The sequence below is a fragment of the Mastigoproctus giganteus genome, chromosome 5 (assembly GCF_048544385.1).
Source record: "Mastigoproctus giganteus isolate SK-2022 chromosome 5, ASM4854438v1, whole genome shotgun sequence".
Taxonomy (NCBI): Eukaryota; Metazoa; Arthropoda; class Arachnida; order Uropygi; family Thelyphonidae; genus Mastigoproctus; species Mastigoproctus giganteus.
The window spans coordinates 79,756,976-79,778,137 of NC_143579.1; the positions used below are offsets into that span (position 1 = coordinate 79,756,976).

The 21,162-nt window shown below is 34.9% G+C and overlaps 2 protein-coding genes across 3 annotated transcripts in view; one reads left to right on the top strand and one right to left on the bottom strand.

Moving 5' to 3' along the window:
- The window catches only part of LOC150085518 (uncharacterized), a 384,896-nt gene that overhangs the window by 122,425 nt on the left and 241,309 nt on the right, over window positions 1–21,162 (bottom strand). The gene's annotated exons all lie outside the window — the stretch shown is intronic.
- LOC150085519 (uncharacterized) lies at window positions 3,059–19,401 on the top strand. Its single transcript, XM_090374087.1, has 2 exons — window positions 3,059–3,346; window positions 15,459–19,401. Exon 2 carries the CDS (start codon window positions 15,493–15,495, stop codon window positions 18,235–18,237), a length of 2,745 nt encoding a protein of 914 aa, XP_090230213.1. The 5' UTR covers window positions 3,059–3,346; window positions 15,459–15,492; the 3' UTR covers window positions 18,238–19,401.

Here is a 21,162-nt window from a genome sequence, read left to right on the forward strand (position 1 = left end):
CAAGTATGTTCGTAGCTATATCTTACTCCCACATATATGAAAAATACCTTGTATAAATATAAAAAAGTACTTTTTTCAAAAACAAAGAGCCAATCTGCCATTTTATGCAATATTTCTTTTAAGCACCCCAAAATCTATAAAGTAAACTTACTTTCATGCCCATAACAAGGTATGACCCAAAATTTGTTGTTCAGTGTTATGTTATGAATGTATTCTAGGGAAATCCAAATGCTTTGCTGACTTATTTGTCTGCAATGTAGTAAAAATGACATAACAATATAGCACCGGGGCAAAAAGATGGACTTCTCCCAAATAACTTTAGATTTGTTTGGATGCATGAAATCAGTTAAATTACAATAGATGGCATTTGCACTTCCAACTTTTCATTATTTTTAACAATTAGTTGTTAGAAATAATGTTGGGAATGAAACCCTAAAGCAGTGCTTCTCAAACCTTTTTGGATCACCCCCCCCCTAAATAAAAGCCCTCGCCAGGGCTTTTTTTTTTAGCCCACCAATATAAAGTGAAGCTAAATAACTGAAATGAATATTTGTCTGTTTGCCTCCAAAAACGTAAATGCAGCCCTGCATGTATTTGTGTGAATTATAAAGAAAACTATTTACTGCACTTTATTCCTTCTTCGTAAAAAATTACAACTACATAAATAAAGTCAGTTATAGTCACTTAAATTAAGTCATAAAAATTAAAGTTAATCACATAAATAAGTCAGGATATTAATGGAAATAGTTAATTATATTTTAATATTTAATGCGATGGATGAGCTTGATAGAGATTTATTAGCTTATCAATATTAGGTTTAATACCTGTAAGTAGAAGTCGTAAATCGCCACGTTTAACAACATCCAGACAATTTATTTGTTTTGTCAGCAATTGAGATACAGCACTGAAACGGATTTCGACTAGATATGATGTTGGAAAAGAAATAAGTAATTTTTTTACAATTCCCCACAATGCAGGATAATGGTCAGGGATTTTCTTTTGTAACCAAAATTCCTGATATGAATTTTGAAATTTTGGCTTCAGTTCAACTTCATTTTGTAACTCAATCAATTCTTCTACAAAACGTTCACCATCGTCATTATTTAAAAAAGGATTTATAACCCAATCTGGAATTTCCCAATTAAGGAGATCTTCAAACCTTTCCTGCATATCTCTGTGCAACATTTCTAGATGATTACAAAAAGTCAGTAGAGTTTCATCAGCTATTTTTCTTTTTCTCTATTTCCAACAGATTTGGAAATTGATACAATTCACGTTGTCCTACGTTGTGCATAAAAAGCTTTAATTTTGAAATAAATGCTGAAATTTGAGTTTCGCCTTAATAAGAGTTACATTTTGTCCTTGTAAATGTAAGTTCATTGAGTTGAATCTAGTAAATAAATCTGCAAGATAAGCAATATCAGTTTTCATTTTCTTGAAGTCATTACTAAGGTTGTTGTTCCTATCTTCAAAGAACTCGACAACAGTATCAAAGAGTTCATAAAATCTGTTGAGACAGTTGCCTTTTGACAGCCACCGAACCTCGGAGTGAAGTAGCAATCATTCAAAATTTTCACTGTTTTGATCACAAAGCTTTCGAAATATATGATCATTCAAAGAATGTGCTTTAATTTTGTTTGTACAGTAATAACAGTTTGTAGAGAATTGTCCAGTTAATCACCAAGTTTTTTCACAACTAAATGCTGACAGTGAACGACACAATGAACAGTAATAATATTTGGCACAGCATTTTTTAAATAAGTCATAAAACCGTTGTAATGGCCAATCATTGATGGTGCTCCATCCGCTCCTTTTCATGACTAACACCCCCATGGATAATTCAATCACCTCCCAGGAGGTGATATCGCCCACTTTGAAAAACACTGCCCTAAAGCAATGACTATGGTCACACCATTTTTTTTTTTTTTGCTACAAACCAGAAATTTCTGTTCACACCAAACTGGACGCTAATCGGGTTAAATCATTTTTTACTTTGTAACTTTTTGACATTTCTGCAGAGGTGTATTGCTAAAAAAATAGTACTGGAACGCTCGTCGTAAAAAAAAAAAAAAAAACAGTACCAGAATGCTCATTCTCCAGAAGACTATATGATAACGTCACATCGACTGTACAGTAACTGAATCAGACTTCAGACTCACGGTTCATAGAACAACCAGTTCTAGCATTCAGCTCATGGCAAATCAAAATGCAGAGTTCGCACACATCACAGTATATCTCATTCGTTGGATCTCTTTATCTAACACATTTTACTTTAGTAAGAAACGTTTTTTCATTGCGAAATTTATATTTATTTTTAAATAAATCTATTAATTTTAAAGATTACTATTAATATACATTTTTAGTAGCAATGGGTAAAATAGATATTTCTCCCTCCCATTGATTATGACATTGTTTCATAATATTAGTTGTATAAATTTAATGATTTTCTATTATGACATTTAGAAAAAAGTACTGGAACATTCTGGTCAGGTCCGAATACACCTGGCTGGCTGTGATCCTGGTGCACTACATGTAGACACCGTGACGCACATTGCGAGTTCGTGTCCATATGTTGCCATAAAAAATCCACGGCCTCACTAGTTGGGGAACTCTCTGGACCTTTGGTGGAGTAGAAGTTTTTTTTTTTTTAACACAAACCAAAAGTAATACTATGGAGAAGTGAACCTAAATCCACACTTAAAAATCACCCATTTATTATAAAGAAAATATAAATGATACAGCAATTAATTTTCCGGTGTAATTTGAGCAGAAGAACAAAATTCATTTGATTTCAGAAACTTTTTTTACAATGCAATATTCTTATTTCGCTTGGTTAATCCACTGTAGCATTCTTTTTATATATTTTGTCAAAACTACTATTATTCTAAATATGATTTTAATTATTTCGCCTATATTTTTCTAATTATTCATGCCAACCGTTTATGCAATGCAATACAATACAAAACCGATTAGAAACTGAGCGTGAGCAGGACACCACTACCGTGGGTACACGTACACTTGGAAAATAATATAGAAGTGCACTGTGTGTGAGAGTAGAGGCTAAGTAAACCGCAGGGCTAAAGAATGGCCCTTTGCTTAAAATTATATGTTAGCGATTGAATTTGATATGAACTTAGCCGTAAACACAGCATGGGAATTTGCATTAACTTTGGTTAAAATATTATTGGATGTAAATTATTTTTATTCAGCGATAAATATATTTTGTTTCAGTACACAGAATAAGCGGTCATGCAACATGGTTTACAATGGCTCGCGCTCAAATGTAAGAGAGCACACAGCAGGGAACTAAATTGGCCACCATGACCTAGCTGCTTACTATTGTTAGGTAAGTGTAAATCTACTACCGGAGATACGTTCATTCTGCTCTTGAACTACGCAAGTCAGTTCAAGTCGATGGCATACTTTGTACTGTTTTTATTCCATCCGATAACCGTAACCCTATTTGTAAAAAAGTATTTTCACACACAACTTATATCCCCATGATAAGTCTTCGGACAAATGCTCAACCAATGCATTACAAAATATCTTTATACATTTAAAATATACAATTGTGTGCAATATATAGTCAGCAATACTTTTACGGTGATTGCAAAATAATTTAAAATACAGTTAGTACATTTTAGTGATTTAGATGTACTAATTCGCCGTGTAAATAAATCAGGTGTAATAAGGAAAACTTTTGTACCTTTACATAGCCAAAGGAATGACAACATGCGAGGGGGGAACCTAGAGATCTTAGTAGCAATATATATATTTTGCTACTATCTTTGTCATAAAAATTCCGTAAAGAGAATACAACCAAATATTTGAAGATCATAAATTAAAACATTTCTTGGCATTTCTCTCTTAATATGAAAGAATCAAAATGCAGGTAGCAAAGTTTTCTAGAAACCTCGAGAAAAAAATTCCCCTTTCTTTTAATTATTCAATACTGCAGGATTCATTTTCGTTCCGAATACATTTATTCACTGCTACTTTGAATACTGGATTGATAATAATTACTTTTGTATATAATTATATAAATTGGCATGGCTTTAGACGACGAAATATATAATTGTCATAATTTCTCTGAGTTTAATGCAATGCTGCAAAACACTTAAAATGAAACGCTTTGACTCTTTTTAGGTTGTTAATCTCGAATTTTTGAATGCTGCAGTTTTTTTTTTTTTTTTGTTTTAATTGTGTTCATATTCTCTTCGGATATATATATTGTATATTATAAAAAAAAACATATATCGGTTAATTTATTATTATTATTAGCCATATGGTGCAAGGAAGCCTGAAGCTTATGCTGCACCAGCAAAAAAAAAAATCCCAAGTTACCCTGAGAGAGAGTCAAAAGTAGAAAGGAATCATCAAGAAAGAGAAGAATGATGATATCCAGCTCAGGACCCTGGTTCATATACTATCATCAATTACAATAGGGTGAATACAGTCTATATATCAGTTTAATGAACTTATTGCAATCGAAAGTTGTTTAGATGCCAGTTTTAAAAATGAGTAGATGATTGTATACTCTTTTCCAAAAGGTGGAAAATAGTGAACTCATTTAACCAATCCACTATAGTAATTATTTTGGAGCAGTGATTCTCAATCTTTTGTCACTGAATTTAAGTTAAAGGGTGCATATTCATAGCACACCTAAACAGTGATTGCCATTGAATTCAATGGAGTTTTTCCTAATCTTGCAGCACACCAGTGAGAACCATTGTTGTAGAGAATACTATTGAAAAACTCTCTTAACATTACTTGACACTAATCTTATGATTCATAACAGAATTTTCACTCTGACAACAAATTACTGGATAAAAAAAAAAAAAGGCAGTTCAGGTATCAATATTGAACTGACCCCTCCTCCCCCATTTTTATGTTTCAAAGTTAAAACCATTATCAATATGATATTAACTGATTCTGTTAGGCAATAAAATTATATTAAAAAATGCAAAAACTTTATTATTATTCTAAAGCAGTACTGGCTCCATGAAGGTGGATAAAATGTGGGATATACTAGGATGCATACATTCAGTGTCCAGGGCCATTAACTCTAACTTTGGTTCTACTCTAAAGCCAGCTTTTCAGAAAACACTCAAAATAAATGTTTGAATTTTTATATATTTTTTATTGAAATATAACATTTGAGGTATTTTAATTATATTTCTAATTTATTATGAACTTTGAAAAATATACTTTCCTTCCAAATAAGCTGGTCATCCCATAATAACAGTGACAGGTTTCTTTAGACAGGTAATGGGTGACTGAATTCATGTTAATATAGCAATAAAATAACATTCTCAATATCAAAACAAAACAAAAAAAAAAATGCATGCATAAAAATGTTTTATCAACATTATATGTTTAACAGCTAACCAAGTTCCCTGGACTCTGGTGCTGCCCTACGCATTTGCTCTTATTTTTTAAACTGTTTAAACATGAACTCTCGTATTAAAATTAAACTTGCAATTTATGGTTTCATCACGTATACATTGAATTCCTAATCATTAGTGCAAATCTCTACTTCTTTTTTTTTTTTTTGCATACATGCCCAGTCTGCAGTTATCCTTTCCCATTTTGCTGATTGTGTCTTGATCATAAAAAAAAAAAAAAAAAACATACAACTGACTTTTATTTTTACTAATAGTTTAAATTACTAAACCCTTAAATAAGGTTACATATATTCATGGCACTTCCAAACACTAACTTACAGAACTCTCTGGTCTCCCTTGGCAAGAATACTATTTCTATCCATAACTAAACTTCTGTTCATCTTGTTGTTCTTCTCTGTACCCCACTTCCACTTGTTCATATTCTGCCTAAAATCAGATTTCCAAAATGTGGCTTATTATTGATAAAACCCCATGTATTGTTCTAATATTCTTCTGTACTGCTTAAGAGAACTTCATGTCAGACTATACAAGTCATTTTCATTATCACCTGCCTTGAGTTTGTCACTGCTCTAGTGTACATCAATATTATTTACCACTGTCTGACTGTCACTTTTCATCCCGTTCAAATATCTTTTACCTAGATCTTGTTGAAGTAAAATCCTAACATTAAAAAAACTTTGATATTAAACTTGAAATACTTACATTAATAATTACCAAAAAACAGTAAAGGGATCTAGCACCAAACCCTGTGGAATCTCACTCATTAAGTGGAATTTCATGAAGAAAACACTGCTGATTTAACCATCTCTTTATTCACAGTGGCAACTTGCTGCTAATGTCACATTGCATGTGGTGCCATATAAAAAGCTTTGCTGAAATCAAGATAAATGTCAAAATGATAGGCAGAATAGGACCAGGGTATGTCTGCCAGGGGCAAAAGTTGATGACACTGTATAGCAGATATCATCTTTTAAGGGCACAAAAGATGATATCTCCTACACCAATGACATTAAGTGTAGGAGATCTGCGGATTTACTAAGCAAGTACAGGTGAATGCAAAAAAAAGTCATGAGTTAGGGTTAAATTTGAGTCTCTGCAATCCTGCCCAGACACAATAGGAGTGAGTATATGACGAGAGCCTTGTCAATCAATTCGGCCCTAGAGAGATTGTGCAGGACTCATGGGGTAGAATTTTTCTCAGCATGGTCTGTGCTTGTTAACAGGAGAGATTGCTTCTACAGGGATGGGATACACTTAAATAGAAAGGATGCAAGAATATTTGCTGATGCTATCGAGGCAATGTTGGGGGGTCAGAAAACTGCTAGCTTGGGAGAATTCACAGACTAATACGTTAACAGTAGCCGCAGGCAGAGGTGGAAATTCTTGCACTGCTTCTATTGGAATGAGCAGTAGTCCAGAAAGCCAGTTGCTGGGGATTTCAGGAACTGCTGGGAGTCATGAAACAAATAAATACATGGGCTGTGTTAGAGTAACTAAGAGTAAGATGTACACCAATGGTAGGAGTATAGTAAACAAATTTGATGAATTTAAAGTGCTGGTTAAGAATTCAGGGGGATATTGTTGGGATATCAGAGATATGATGCCACTCAGATATAAGGGATGAAGAATTGGAATTTGGGGAGTACAATGTGTATAGAAAGGATAAACAGGATAGGAAGGAAGGAGGGGTTATGCTGTTAGTTAAGAAACACAAAATCTGAGGAAGTGCATCCAGTTGACATGATGGACAGTGCAATGTTGAGTCAGTTTGGTGTGACATACGCACTGGGAAAGCAAAAATGAGGGTAGGAGTTTGTTATAAGCCTAATGACTCCGATGAGTACAGTGAACAATTATACAGAGAAATAGTGGACCAGTAAATCAGAGGTGACTTATAATGGCAGATTTTAACTTCCCAGATATAGACTGGAACTTGTGGATTGGTCATTCGCACACTAGCAAGGCTTTTGTGGATTTATTGGATGATTGTTTTCTACAGCAGCATGTTAGAAAGGCAACAAGAGGGAGTAACATCCTTGATCTGATTATCAGCAGTGATTATTCATACATTAAGAATTTACAGATAAAGGAACCACTAGGTAGCAGTGATCACAGGGTACTAATGTGGAATTTACTCAAAGATGTAACTACCATCAGAAGTAAAGGGAAGAGTTTTTGCTTTCATAAAAGCGACTACAGTGTTCTCAGAGATTTTTTAGGTTCTATACGGTGGGACCAACTCAGGATGTTACCAACAGCAAATTCTAAATGGGAAGCATTCAAAGAAGTAATCTTGGAATGCTACTAGGCTATCTGTTCCAATAAGAAATACTGCTCTAGGTTCAGGCCCAAATGGATGTCAGATGAACTAATGACTCATGGCAGAGAAGAAATATGCATGGGATGCACATAAATTGTCAGGCAACACAGAAGCCTATGGTAGATACAAGCAGTCTGTAATTAAGTCACAAAGGAGGTTAGGCAAGTGAAGCAAAGATGATCATTCTCAGATAGCTGCCGAACTAAATGAATATTTTGCATCTACATTCACACATGAGGAGTTATTCAAGGAGAGGGCCAGATGTTTATCAAACTCTAATATGGAGTTAAATGATTTTGTAATAACTGAGAGCAAATTGGAGGAGAAATTGTTGAAGTTAAACATAAGAAAGGCACCTGGGGTGGATGGGATCTATCCAGTTATTAAAGGAGGCAGAAAAGGGAGTAAGAAACCCTTAGGCATAATTATGAGAGCATCCTTGGACCCAGGGGGAAGTCACCGTGTACTGGAGATGTGCAAATTATCTCCAATTCGCAAAGGGAGACAAGTAATTACAGACCTGTTAGTTTGACTTCTGTTACGGGAAAATAATGGAGTCGGTTAAAGAAGCATTGCAGGATCATTTAGACAAGACTGCAGCAATAATTCAGACACAGCATGGATTTGTCTTGTCTGAACAATTTGATTGGATACTATGATGTGGTCACAAAGGAACTGGCTGGAAAAAATAATTTTTATACTTGGATTTCAGGAAAGCTTTTGATACTGTTGCACATAGAAGACTACTGTACAAATTGGATCAGTATGGTATTAAGGGCATGTTGCTACAATGGATAAAAGGATGGTTGAGTGGGAAAAGACAGAGTAGTGGTCAGTGGGTCTGCTCTACTTGGACTAAAGTTATTAGTGGCGCTCAGAGTTTGGTGTTTGGCACACTGTTGTTTTGTATATTAATCAATGATATTAATGAAGGTATATCAAACTTAATGTCAAAGTTTGCAGATAATGCAAAGGTTGGCAGGGTTGTTAATAACAGTAATGACAGTATGCTGCTACAACAGGATCTGGAAAAATTGGATAGATGGGCTGAGAAGTGGAAACTGAAGTTTAACCTTGACAAATGCGAAGTACTGCATATGGGTAGCAGTAACCCCCACAGAAATGTATCATGTGGTGTTACACTAAGGTAGTGGAGAATGAAAGAGACCTTGGGGTAATTGTGCAGTCAGATATGAAGTTTTCTGATCAGTGCAAATAGGCTGCCAGTGTAGGTCATGGGTCTTGTCGGTGATATATAGGAATTTTGCGAGCAGGGATAAAGAGATGTTTATTCCCTTGTATAAGGCAATGGTCATGCCACACCCTGAGTACTGCGTACAGGTCTGGAGGCCCCATTTTAGGAAGGATGTAGAGTTGATAGAATGAGTACAATGAAGGGTAATGAAACTGGTGAAGGGCGCAAAGGGGTGCTCTTATGAAGAAAGGCTTAAGTTCTGCAAATTGCAGCTTCTGGAAACTAGGCACCTGTGAGGTGATCTGATTGAGGTGTATGTCTTGAATGGATTGAGCAGGCTTAATGCCGATGGGATTCTTCCTCTTGCTCAGATTACAAACTTGAGGGGGTATAGATTCAAACTGAGGAAAGCCAGTTATAGAACAGATGTGCAGAAGTCTGCCTTTAGCCAGTGGGCAGTTGATTCCTGGAACAAACTTCCATCTGTTGTTGTGGAAGTTGATAGCTTAAATAAATTGAAAGTAAAACTACACAAACATTTGGAATGAATGGATCAGCAAAATGGGAAGGGTTTTTTTTTTTTTTTTGCTGATACTGTATAAGCTTGCTTTCTTGCATCATTGCCTCTTACTAACACTAATGCTAAAATTATTCTTTACATCTACTTTTCCCATTAAGCATGCTGCCTGTTGGTTCTTTACATCTAAAGAATAATTTTAACATCAACATGATCTCACAGTAGCTAATCAGACATGTTCTTCCCCTAAGTGAAGTCATGCTCTGATGATTTCCTTATAATTCCACTCTTGTCCAGATGATACTGTATGGTCTCTATAATTTTCCTTAACACAGAAATCAAAGTTGCCTGTCTATAATATTCATTTCACCCATCAGACAACCTTCATATTCTCCTACCTTCAATAGGAGATATTTTGCTGATAAAATTAAGTAGAATAAAACTGACATTTCCCAGTTGTTTCCAAGATCTTTTTAAAATTTTGATTGTTAAAAATAATTTAACATTTTAAACAGAATGCTCTTAAAAACCAAATTCACCTGAAGAGAATGTCTTCAAATTAAAAAAAAGTGTCCGTGTGTAAAATATAAGTAAACCTTCAGATCTCCTATTCTTAATATCATTATTACCAACATGTACAATAGTATCACCCACCCTTTGTGCCCTTAAAAGATGATGGCTGCTCTACAACTCTAACTTCCGCACCTACATTCATAGCAAGAAACATTTTATATTTTTTTTGTACATATTTTATTAATTTGAAGGTAATGATTGTAAGGCTTACCTTTCAATTTCATTAAGATAAGCTGAGAGTGTTTGGATATACAAACTTCTGGAAAATATTGTTTATTTCATAATAACTTTAAAAAACCTCATATAGTCATAACAAGAATTAATTATCATTAGCCATATATCAATTATATGAAAACATATTTCATTAAAATATAAAGTCCACTTTAAGTGTTTTGTGTGTATGCTTGATCCTCCATAGGAAAACTATGAGAAAGATTTTCATTAATCATCTTGTGCTTGTAACAGTTTTCAAACATATGCTTTATAATAAATTTTACATTTTTTTTTGTATGACTGTGCATATTTTATTTTATGATCCTTAGTAAATAATGTAAAATAGCAAGCATATGCAGCATTAGCAAAAAAAAAAAAAAAAAAACCATCTACCCCTCTAATAAATTGTGTAATCCTGCCTTAAATTTACTCAAATTATTTACTTTTACAACACCATACGAAATTTTATTCCAACAATCACTTAATTGGCTGAAATAAAATTTTTGCACATCTATTGTGCAGCAATTCCTTTTCAATTTAAATACATGTCCCCTTGTGTGTGTGTGTCTTGTCCAAGAAAGAGTAAGGATGCCATCAGCATATCATTACACGGGATGTCCATAAATTCACTTCCCAGAAATTGTTTATTTGAAAATATACTGAAAAGTAAAAGAATGAAAAGTTGTTGCAGATTATGGGTTTTCAATCCGAAGTATTGGAATTTATCTAGGATGAGTCATCACAGCACTACACTCTTCACGTATTAGAAAAGCGTGATCTTTCCAGTGTACGGAAGCCACTGTGTTTCAATGAACTTGTACAGAAATGTTTAAATTTGTACAGAATTGTACAAGCCTTGTCCTATACAAATGTATGGTTTTTTTTTTATTTTTTTTTTTTTTTTACTTTTCATACTTTGTCACTGTTGGCTACACATTAGAAACATATCTTTTATTATTGATATGCTGTGAGGTAGTGCCACTATAATTTTAAGGGCACAAAAGGTGATATAGTTGTACACGTTGGCACTGATGATATTAAGAGTAGGAGACTGGCGGAATTACTTAACAAGTACAGGTCACTGTTGAAAAAAAGCCGTGAATTAGGGTTGAATTTGAAAGTGTCTGCAATTCTGCCCAGACATGATAGGAGGGAGTATATGATGAGAGCCCTGTCAATAAATTCGGCCCTGGAAAGATTGTGCAAGGCTCAAGGGGTAGAATTTTTTTCAGCCTGGTCTGTACTTGTTAACAGGAGAGACTGCTTCTACAGGGATGGGATACACTTAAATAGAAAGGGTGCAAGAATGTTTGCTGATGATATCGAGGCAGTGTTAAGTGGGTCGGAAAACTGCTAGATTGGGGGGGAAACAAGGACTAATAGATTAACAGTAGCCACTGGCAGAGGAGAAAGTGATTCTTGCACTGCTTCTATTGGAATGAGCAGCAGCCTGGAAAATAAGATGCAGGATATTTCAGAGACTGCTGGGAGTCATTGGGGTACAAGTAAACACATGGGTTGTGTTAGGGTAGCTAAGAAAAAGAACAGGTGCATGTATACTTGTGTGTACACCAATGCTAGGAGTTTGGTAAATAAATTTGATGAATTTGAGGTATTGCTCAAAGCATCAAAGGTAGATATTGTTGGGATATCAGAGACATGGTGTCACACAGATATAAGTAATGCAGAATTGGAATTTGGGGAGTGCAACGTCTACAGACAGGATAGTAAGGGAGGAGGGGTTATGCTATTAGTTAAGAAACACATAAAATCCAAGGAAGTGAAGCCAGTTGACATCGCTGGACAGTGTCGAGTCAGTTTGGTATGACATAAGCACTGGGAGATCAAAATTGAGAGTAGGAGTGTGCTATAGGCCTAATGACTCTGATGAGTATAATAAGAAACTGTACAGGGAAATAGAGTGGGCCAGTAAATCAGAGAGTCTTATAATGGGGGATTTTAATTTCCCAGATATTGACTGGAATTTGTGGGTTGGTCACTCACACCCTAGCAAGGCTTTTGTGGATTTATTGGATGATTGTTTTCTAAATCAGCATGTTCGGGAGGCAACTAGAGGGAGCAATACTCTTGATTTGATTATCAGTAGTGATTCTTCATGCATTAAGAATCTGCAGATACAGGAACCACTAGGTGGCAGTGATCACAGTGTGCTGAAGTGGGATTTAATCAAGGAGGTAACTACCATCAGGGGTAAAGGGAAGGGTTATTTCTTTCGTAAAGGCGACTACGATGGTCTGAGACAGCATTTAAATTCTATACAGTGGGACCAACTGATGATGTTACCAACAGCAAATTCACAATGGGAAGCATTCAAAGAATTAATCTTGGAAGCTTTCATACCAACTAAGAAATATTGTTCAAGATTTAGACCTAAATGGATGTCAGATGAACTAATTAGACAAGTGACAGAGAAGGAAAATGCATGGGATACATATAAATTAACATGTTAATTTATATGTATCCCATGCAGAAGACTATGATAGATAAAAGCTGGTCTGTAACCAAGTTAAAAAGGAGGTTAGGCAGGCAAAGGCAGATTACGAGAAATCTTTGGCAAGGGATGCAAAGAAAAACAGCAAGGAGTTCTTGTCAGGTGGTAGATGACTTTCATCAACCGGTGAAATACCACCACTTTGCTTATTGGAGGCTTGAGGCGGTGAACCCATGTTTAGTTCCTAGAGCAAAGTCCCCCACTTCTCCTTCAACCCATGCTATAGGTTTTCATACCTTTCGTGTTTGGGATTTTCACGAAAAAAAAAAAAAACTTATGTAAACTCTACAAGGAAGGGTATGAATCAGATTGGTCCATTTGATATCAATGGTTCAACTATTGATGATCCTGCTCAGGTAGCTAACAAACTAAATCAATATTCTGCATCTGCATTCACACATGAGGAGTTATTCAGGAAGGGGAATGCCATAGATGAAGTAAACACTGGCAGCGAGCTAGATGATCTTGTAATAATTGAGAGTAAAGTGGAGGAGAAATTGAAGATAAATACAAGAAAGGCACCTGGAGTGGATGGGATCTATATAGTTATATTAAAGGAGGCAGCAAAGGAAGTAAGCAATCTGTTAGCCATAATTATGAGAGCTTCCTTGGACTCAGGGGAGGTACCCACAGACTGGAGATGTGCAAATGTGACCCCAATTCACAAAGGAGGAACAAAGGCTGACACAAGTAATTATAGACGTGCGAGTTTAACTTCTGTTCCAGGAAAATTAATGGAAGCACTGCAGGATCATCTTGACAAGAATTTAGTTATAGGTCAGACACAGCATGGTTTTGTTAAGGGAAGGTCTTGCCTGACCAATTTGACTGGATACTATGATGTAGTCACAAAAGAATTGGATGCAGGGAATAACTTTGATATTATATATTTGGATTTTAGAAAGGCTTTTGATACCGTTGCACATGGAAGACTGCTGCACAAATTGGAGCAGTGTGGCATTGGTGGTAAATTGTTGCTATGGATAAAGGGATGGGTGAGTGGCAGAAGACAGAGAGTGGTAATTAATGGACACTGCTCATCGTGGACTAATGTTATTAGTGGACTCTCTCAGGGTTCAGTGTTGTTTTCTGTATTTATAAATAATATTGATGATGGTATATCAAGCTTAATGTCCAAGTTTGCAGACGATACAAAGGTTGGCAGGGTTGTTAAGGACGCTACTGACGCTATGCTGCTGCAACAGGATCTGGAAAGGTTGAGCAGATGGGCTGAGAGGTGGCAAATGAAGTTTAACATGGAGAAATGTAAAGTACTACATATGGGAAACAGCAACCCCAGAGCAACGTATCAACTCTGTGGTACTACACTGACGGTGGTAGAGAATGAAAAGGACCTGGGGGTAATTGTGCAGGCAGATATGAAGTTCTCTGAGCAGTGCAGACGGGCTGCAAGAGTAGCTCATGGTGTCTTATCAATGATATACAGGCATTTTTCTAGCAGGGATAGGGAGGTGATTATTCCCTTGTATAAGGCAATGGTCAGGCCACACCTTGAGTACTGTATACAGGTCTGGAGGCCTAATTTCAAGAAGGATGTAGAGCTGCTGGAACGAGTACAGAGAAGGGCAACAAGGTTAGTGAACGGAACGAAGGGTTGCTCTTATGAAGAAAGGCCTAAGTTTTGCAAATTACAGTGTCTGGAGACTAGGCATGCTGATGGGATACTCTCTCTTGCTCAGAATAATCACCTGAGAGGCATAAATTCAAATTGAGGAAAGACAGATGTAGGATAGATGTGCGGAAATTTGCCTTTAGCCAGCAGGTAGTTGGTTGGTGGAACAGACTTCCATCCCTTGTTGTGGAAGTTGATAGCCTAAATAAATTTAAAGCTCAGCTGGACAGGTATTTCGAACAAACGGTGGGTGTTTTTTTTTTTTTTTTTTTTGGCTGATGCTGCATAAGCTTGCATCATATGCCTCTACTAATGCTATAATGGCTGCTATCAAGTAAAAAGTTACAAAATTTACAAAGCCCCCATAATTTACAAGCACTTTTGCTCTCTTTCACTTTTTTTTTTTGGTATTTTGCCAAATAACAGGCTTTTCCTATGAAAGTGGACTTATAGGCCACTTTGCATATCATTTGGTCCTATGAATTGAAGTGTATGCACATTTAAGTCACCTATCTTTACCTCAATAAAGTGTTACTACATCAACTGCAATCAGCTGATGTTTTTGAAGGAAGTTCTCTCCCCCAAACCCCTTTTGAAGTATTAAGATTGCATTTGATTTCACTTAACCAAAGGCCTTATAAATTGTAATGTCATGGGAAAAAAAAAATTCACTTTTATTCAGTCAATCACTGATACCATAAAATAATTTATCACTTTGATATGAAACTGTTATTATTAATTTAAAAAAATTATTGAACTATTTTAATTGCTTATAATTTATATAAGATATATTAATAAAATGGATTTAGCAGTGGGTAATCCTGGTCCAGTGTCCTATCAACAATGATTCTGATCTATAAACCCAGTATGAACCTTAGAAAATGCCTAATATACATGAATGAAAACTTAATTTCATAGCTTAATATAATATCACTAAGTTTACTCCATCTCAGTCTCCCTAGGTCATTTTACATATTCTCTAAATGTAATACAATTTTTGGGCTTGTCTAAAATTTTTTCCTTCATATAACTAATTCATATTAAAATTAATTTTTTTCTTAATTCATATAAATTATTGTTTATATTTCAGGAATCTGAACAGCTTTGATGTGAATGGAACTTTAATGATGGTTCCTCCTGTTTCTTCAGACTACGGTTATGTGTGTTTGTGTCTTGGAGCATGTGTTGTCTTTGGTGCATGTGTTCTCAGTGTTAGTGTTGCCCAGAACATGGAAAATGCAAAACTTTATCGTTCTGCTGGCCAAGAGGAAGCTGCAAGTCAAACTGAGCAAAACTGTCCTCTCAAGTGTCAATGCTACATAAGAAAAATGTGGTATGAAGTTGACTGTAGGGATAAAGAATTATCATCAGTACCTCTAGGAATACCATCTTCAGCTGTATATCTTTCTCTATCCAACAATTCATTAACATCACTTGAATTCAAACAAGAACTTCACAAGCTAAATACATTGGTTTTGTGTGATAATAATATTTCATACTTAAATCAGAGTTGTTTATCAAATCTGGTTAATTTACAAAAGCTTGATATCAGTGGCAACAGACTAAATTCAACTACAATGGATTGGGTCTTTGCAAACCTTTCACATTTAGCTATTCTTAATATGTCCAGAAACGAACTAACAATGATTTCTGCCCATACTTTTTATGGTCTAAAATCTCTACATTATTTAAATTTAAGTTCTAATGAAATAAACAGCATAGATGGAATAGGTTTCAAGCATATGCCACTGCTAGTGGTTTTAGATCTTTCAGAAAATAATTTAATGAATTTGAAACATGAATGGTTTCAGAGTCTAAAAAACCTGACCACTCTCATTTTAAGAACAAACAAAGTGCAAATTCTTAGTAATGTTGTATTCTGGTCTTTACATAGTCTTACTTATCTTGACCTTAGTGAAAATAGGATCTCTTCAATTGGACTTCTAAGTTTTAAAGATTTACAGAGTGTTAAACATCTTAATATCAGTACTAATAACATAACTATCATTCAAGAGGGAACACTTAGACCTTTGCAAAGCCTTGAAGTTTTGGATATCAGTCATAATCCTTTACTCTCCCTTGACAGGATATTTCTTTTCCTTAATAGGTTAACAATATTATTTTTAATGGATTTGTATCAGTTAAAAATTCTTTCTTCTACAAGCCTAACAGGTCTTTCAAATCTAGAATCATTATATATTTCCAATTCCCCAACTCTATCATCTATTTCTTCTTCAGCTTTTAATTTTATCAAGAAGCTCAAAATATTAGATCTGAGTAAAAATAACTTTGCTACCCTGCCTGTGGGTCTTTTTGCACCTTTGGAAAGTTTACATGTTGTTCATTTAAATGGTAATCCCTGGAAATGCGACTGCTATTTATACTGGCTATTGATATGGATGGGAGATCATACTCATACACATATTTTTTCTCCCTCTGACATTATTTGTAATATGCCACATGCATTAGAAGGCCACCTTTTACTTGATGCTCTTGATCATGATATGGTCTGCAGCAATGCTTCCATTAGGCAGTATTCCACTCATGCCCATTTTCGAATGGGATCAACAGCTCTTTTACAATGCCAAGTAGAGGGCAGCCCTTTCCCATCACTAACTTGGGTAACACCTCAGAGATTTGTCTTCCACTGGCCTCCACCATCTTCTTTTAATACCTCAGATCCCCCAGAAAACATAACTCTTGTTTCACTTAACCATCCTGTAATGCATACAAAAGACTTGTATCTTCTTCCAGAAGAAGAAATGGAAAGATTTCTTCTTCTCAAAAATGGAAATCTTTTGATTCGAAGTGTTGAAAGAGAAGACAGTGGCTTTTATGTATGCATAGCCTCTAATCCTTTAAATAATCAGTCAGTAGCTATCAGACTTACTTTAGATTATGAATTTTTGATGCATGTAAAAATTGTAAGTATACTAGTTGGTATGGCAACCAGTTTTGGTTTTTTGTTACTTACTCTTATTGCAGTATTTATTCAATTAGTAATGAATCGATGTGGAATTCGGTGCCCATGTCACATAGGCAGCCATTCTCCAAAAACTCAGCAAATTAAACGAATACTTGAAGGTATGGAACACTATAAGCGGGCACAACTGGATCGCTTACGTGAAAATTATAACTTTCAAGTACAACGCATAAAAGACAACTGCATGCAACAAATGGAAAGGCTTCGTGAAAGTTATTCAGCCCAAATTGAGCGCCTACGAGATATTCGTGATTATGGCACTCAGCAGATAGACAGAATTCGAGACAATTACTACTTTCAGGTACAAAGAGTACGTGATTATAGTACTTCTCAAATAGAACGGCTCCGTGAAAACTATATCTTCCAGCGAAATAGAATACGCAAGTTTAGTACCCATCAACTTTATAAACTGCGAGAAAATTATAAACTACAACAGCAACACCTAAATAAAATCTTAGAAAATCTTAATCTTGAAAGTTGTCGAAATGTTTGTGCTAGAACAGACTCCATTATATTTGAGCCAGAAATTAGTGTAGAACCTGTTTTTGTGCCAAAGATATGTACACTAGTGCATTCATCACTAGATCAAGTACCCATGGATTCTGTAGATAACTCTAGTCAGTTGTCTGCATACTTTACACCTGATGAAGCAACATCTGAGGTGTCAGCACATGACTGTATGGAAACAAATGACAATATAATGTTAGATGCAGAAGAAAAAACTAGTGAAAATACAGTTACAGAAACAATTCAAGTTGCAATTCCTTCAGAGAAACAGCCATGTGGTTCTGACATTCCAGCGGTTAGTTTTAGTAGGAATAATATAATTATTACAAAAGACACTGAAAATGCAACAGTTTTAGATTCTAATGAAACAGTAGTGTAGAATAGAGTCAGTATTTAAGGTAAGTCATAAATTCTGTTACATTCCTGTAAAAGTTAAATCCCTTTCAAAGCCCTACTACTTGCTGTGTTTATTTCATATGATGTGTTCTTAGAAAATAAATCTGTTACGTGGTACGAACGTTTGCTGAAGAATTGTATTTGTGACTCACTTCAGATCAAATTAAATATAAAATTATAAGAAATAACTTGAGTATTTATGTGATGCATGTTATTTTTTAGCAAACTGAAAAATTAATATGCATTTTAAGAATGCACAATAAAAATGTTAAAAATTTTGGCTGACAAAACCTCAATTAGATAGCAATGATTGAATATATTTTTGAAAAAATTAACTGAGCTAAACCAAAAAAAAAAAATTAAGTTCGTTACAAGAAAAAAACAGTATGCTGAGTACAAACACTGATAAAGCAAGGATGGTTTATGAAAGGGGTTAAAAACAGCGGTCTAAAAATAATAAAAAAAAGTCTTTCAGAAAGTAATTGGAACACCTTGTTTATTAAGGTAAATGGTTCTGTTACCACCACCTTGTATTTTTCATACAATATTTTTCACAAGTGAAATGCCGTCCCTTAGACCCACATATTTTTCTAAGTATAAAGATAACAATGGGTCTTAAGAACCAAATTGGAAGGTAAGGAAGAGACAGCAAGTTGCTATTTGTAAGGTTCCTGCAATGCTTGTATTCTTCCTATCCTCCTACTTGCCCAAATATCAGGTATAATGCACCCAATTGCCATATTTAAAAGAAGGGGGGGAAGGAATTGCAGTTTATTCATATTTGCTGTTGTCATGTTCCAAGATACTCATGCCTTCCATATCTGATATCCATTAGAAACAAAAATTAAAGGGTTGGAGAAATATCCTTTTTATTTTAAAATATGGCTTGCTGTATAGTTAAAAAAATTATTTCTATTGTGATTTTTAGTTAGGTAGGCCAGTACATTAAATTGATATTATATATTAAAGCACCTTAAAAAAAGACAAAATACTCTTAAGGACTATTAGTTCTAATGATACATCTTCATTGTACAAATTTAATGAATCTGATGGCATGTAAATTTATCAGGTTGTCTCTATAATATGCAGTGAAAATGAAAAAAATTAACTGTTGTGCATTACCTGTCCTTATGAATAATTCTGTGCTCTTGTATATATATATATATATATACACACACACACACACATACATGTGATGAAGGATTGCAAATGTAAAGTTTCGATGCAGAAAATTTTCAATAAAACTTTAGTACATGATTTTCGCCTTTTTTATATATATATATACACACACACACACACACACAAAGTATTCTTCAAAACAATAATCAAGTTAGAGGTTGTTAATTACATGATTTCGATTTAAAAAAAAAAAAAAGAAATCACAAGAAAAAGAAAGAAATCAGTATTCAAAGTTGCAGATAAAGGATGAACTTTTATGTTGAATTATGGAATGTGTTATATGTGAGGAAATACTGAGTTTTTTTATTACAACAGAACATGCACTACGGAGCGCCCAATTACAGTACATGTGTAATAGAATGAAAATAATTATAACAAAAACAGTAATGAATAATAATAAATTAGAAACTCACCCGGATAAAAAAAAAGTGGATTATTACTTATTGCACCAAGGGAAGGTGCAAGGAGATTAATGGTATTAAGGATATTCTGTGAGCTGTGAAAGAAATCTAAATTGAGATTATTTATGATTGAGGAGAGTCTGTTCATAGGACTACATTTCTTAATATCAGTGATGGATAGAGAAAGTATGTTAATGTCTGGTTAGCCAAAGAGAGAGAGATGGAAATTGTGCAATAGTTTTGGAGAATAATTCTCAGAGGAAATTTTATAAACTTGAGATTGTAAGGATTGGTTGGTTGGTTGTTTTGGTTTTTAGGAGCATTAGCAACTAAGGCCATATTGCTCCGGGAATATGCGGTGGTCATTCCCTGACCTTTCTGCATTCTCTGTATTTGGTGGTGACGGGCTCGAACCCCGGTCTAATCAAGAAGCGTGTGCTACACACTGTTGCTTTTTCCCACCTGGCTACGGAGGCGCCTTGTAAGGATTCTTCTGACATCAAGCATTTTTAGGACTCCTGTTACTGTCAGTCACTGGAGTGGTAGAATAGATAGCAGATTTTTGGAGAAGGGGTACCTTATGAAATTATGCTGGGCAGTAAAAAGAGTGAATCTATAGGGATTCCACACAACAGATGCATAGTCAGTGACTGGTAGTTGATTTGTATAGAAAGACAGCATACCTGTAATCTTTAAAGCAGAATCTGTTTCTCTTGATGAATCCAATAATTTTAAGAGATATATTGATAACATGGTTGTTAAATCTGCAGTTGCTGGAAAAGATGAATCCTTAATTCAGTAATTTGATCACTCTGGTCCAATATAGTAGCAATGGTCAAAAGGAATTATGTGATTTGGAAGTCACAAAAGAAATAGACTGGCAATTAGATGGGATTTTAGAAAGTTTGTCAGAGACCCACTACACGAGTTTGTTTAGAGCTTGCTGGATTAGATTTGGTCAAGCAGTTTTGAAACACATGAGTAGAGTTTGATGTCATCAGCAAACAAGACAAGTTGAATATATGGGGTATTATATATACAGTATTTGAAAGGCAAGTCTCTGGAAGCTTGTTTCCAAACGCTTGCTTTTAATGCTGTGAATAGGGAATGATGGCAGCCATTTTCAGAAGTACCTAACATGACTATGTTGACATTTTGGTGATATTTATCTAAAATTAGCCTAATTATACTGCTTTCTATTATCCTGTTATAAACTATTAAACAAAATCAGAAATGCTTATGAATCCTTTGATTTCCTTTCCATTTGCCCACTTTTTTAAGAATAACCATGTGTGCAGTTAAATGTTCATACATGTATTAATTTTAGT

Bases quoted from the DNA above. Each gene is read 5' to 3' on its own strand.
- LOC150085519 (XM_090374087.1), top strand. From the start codon at position 15,493: ATGATGGTTCCTCCTGTTTCTTCAGACTACGGTTATGTGTGTTTGTGT.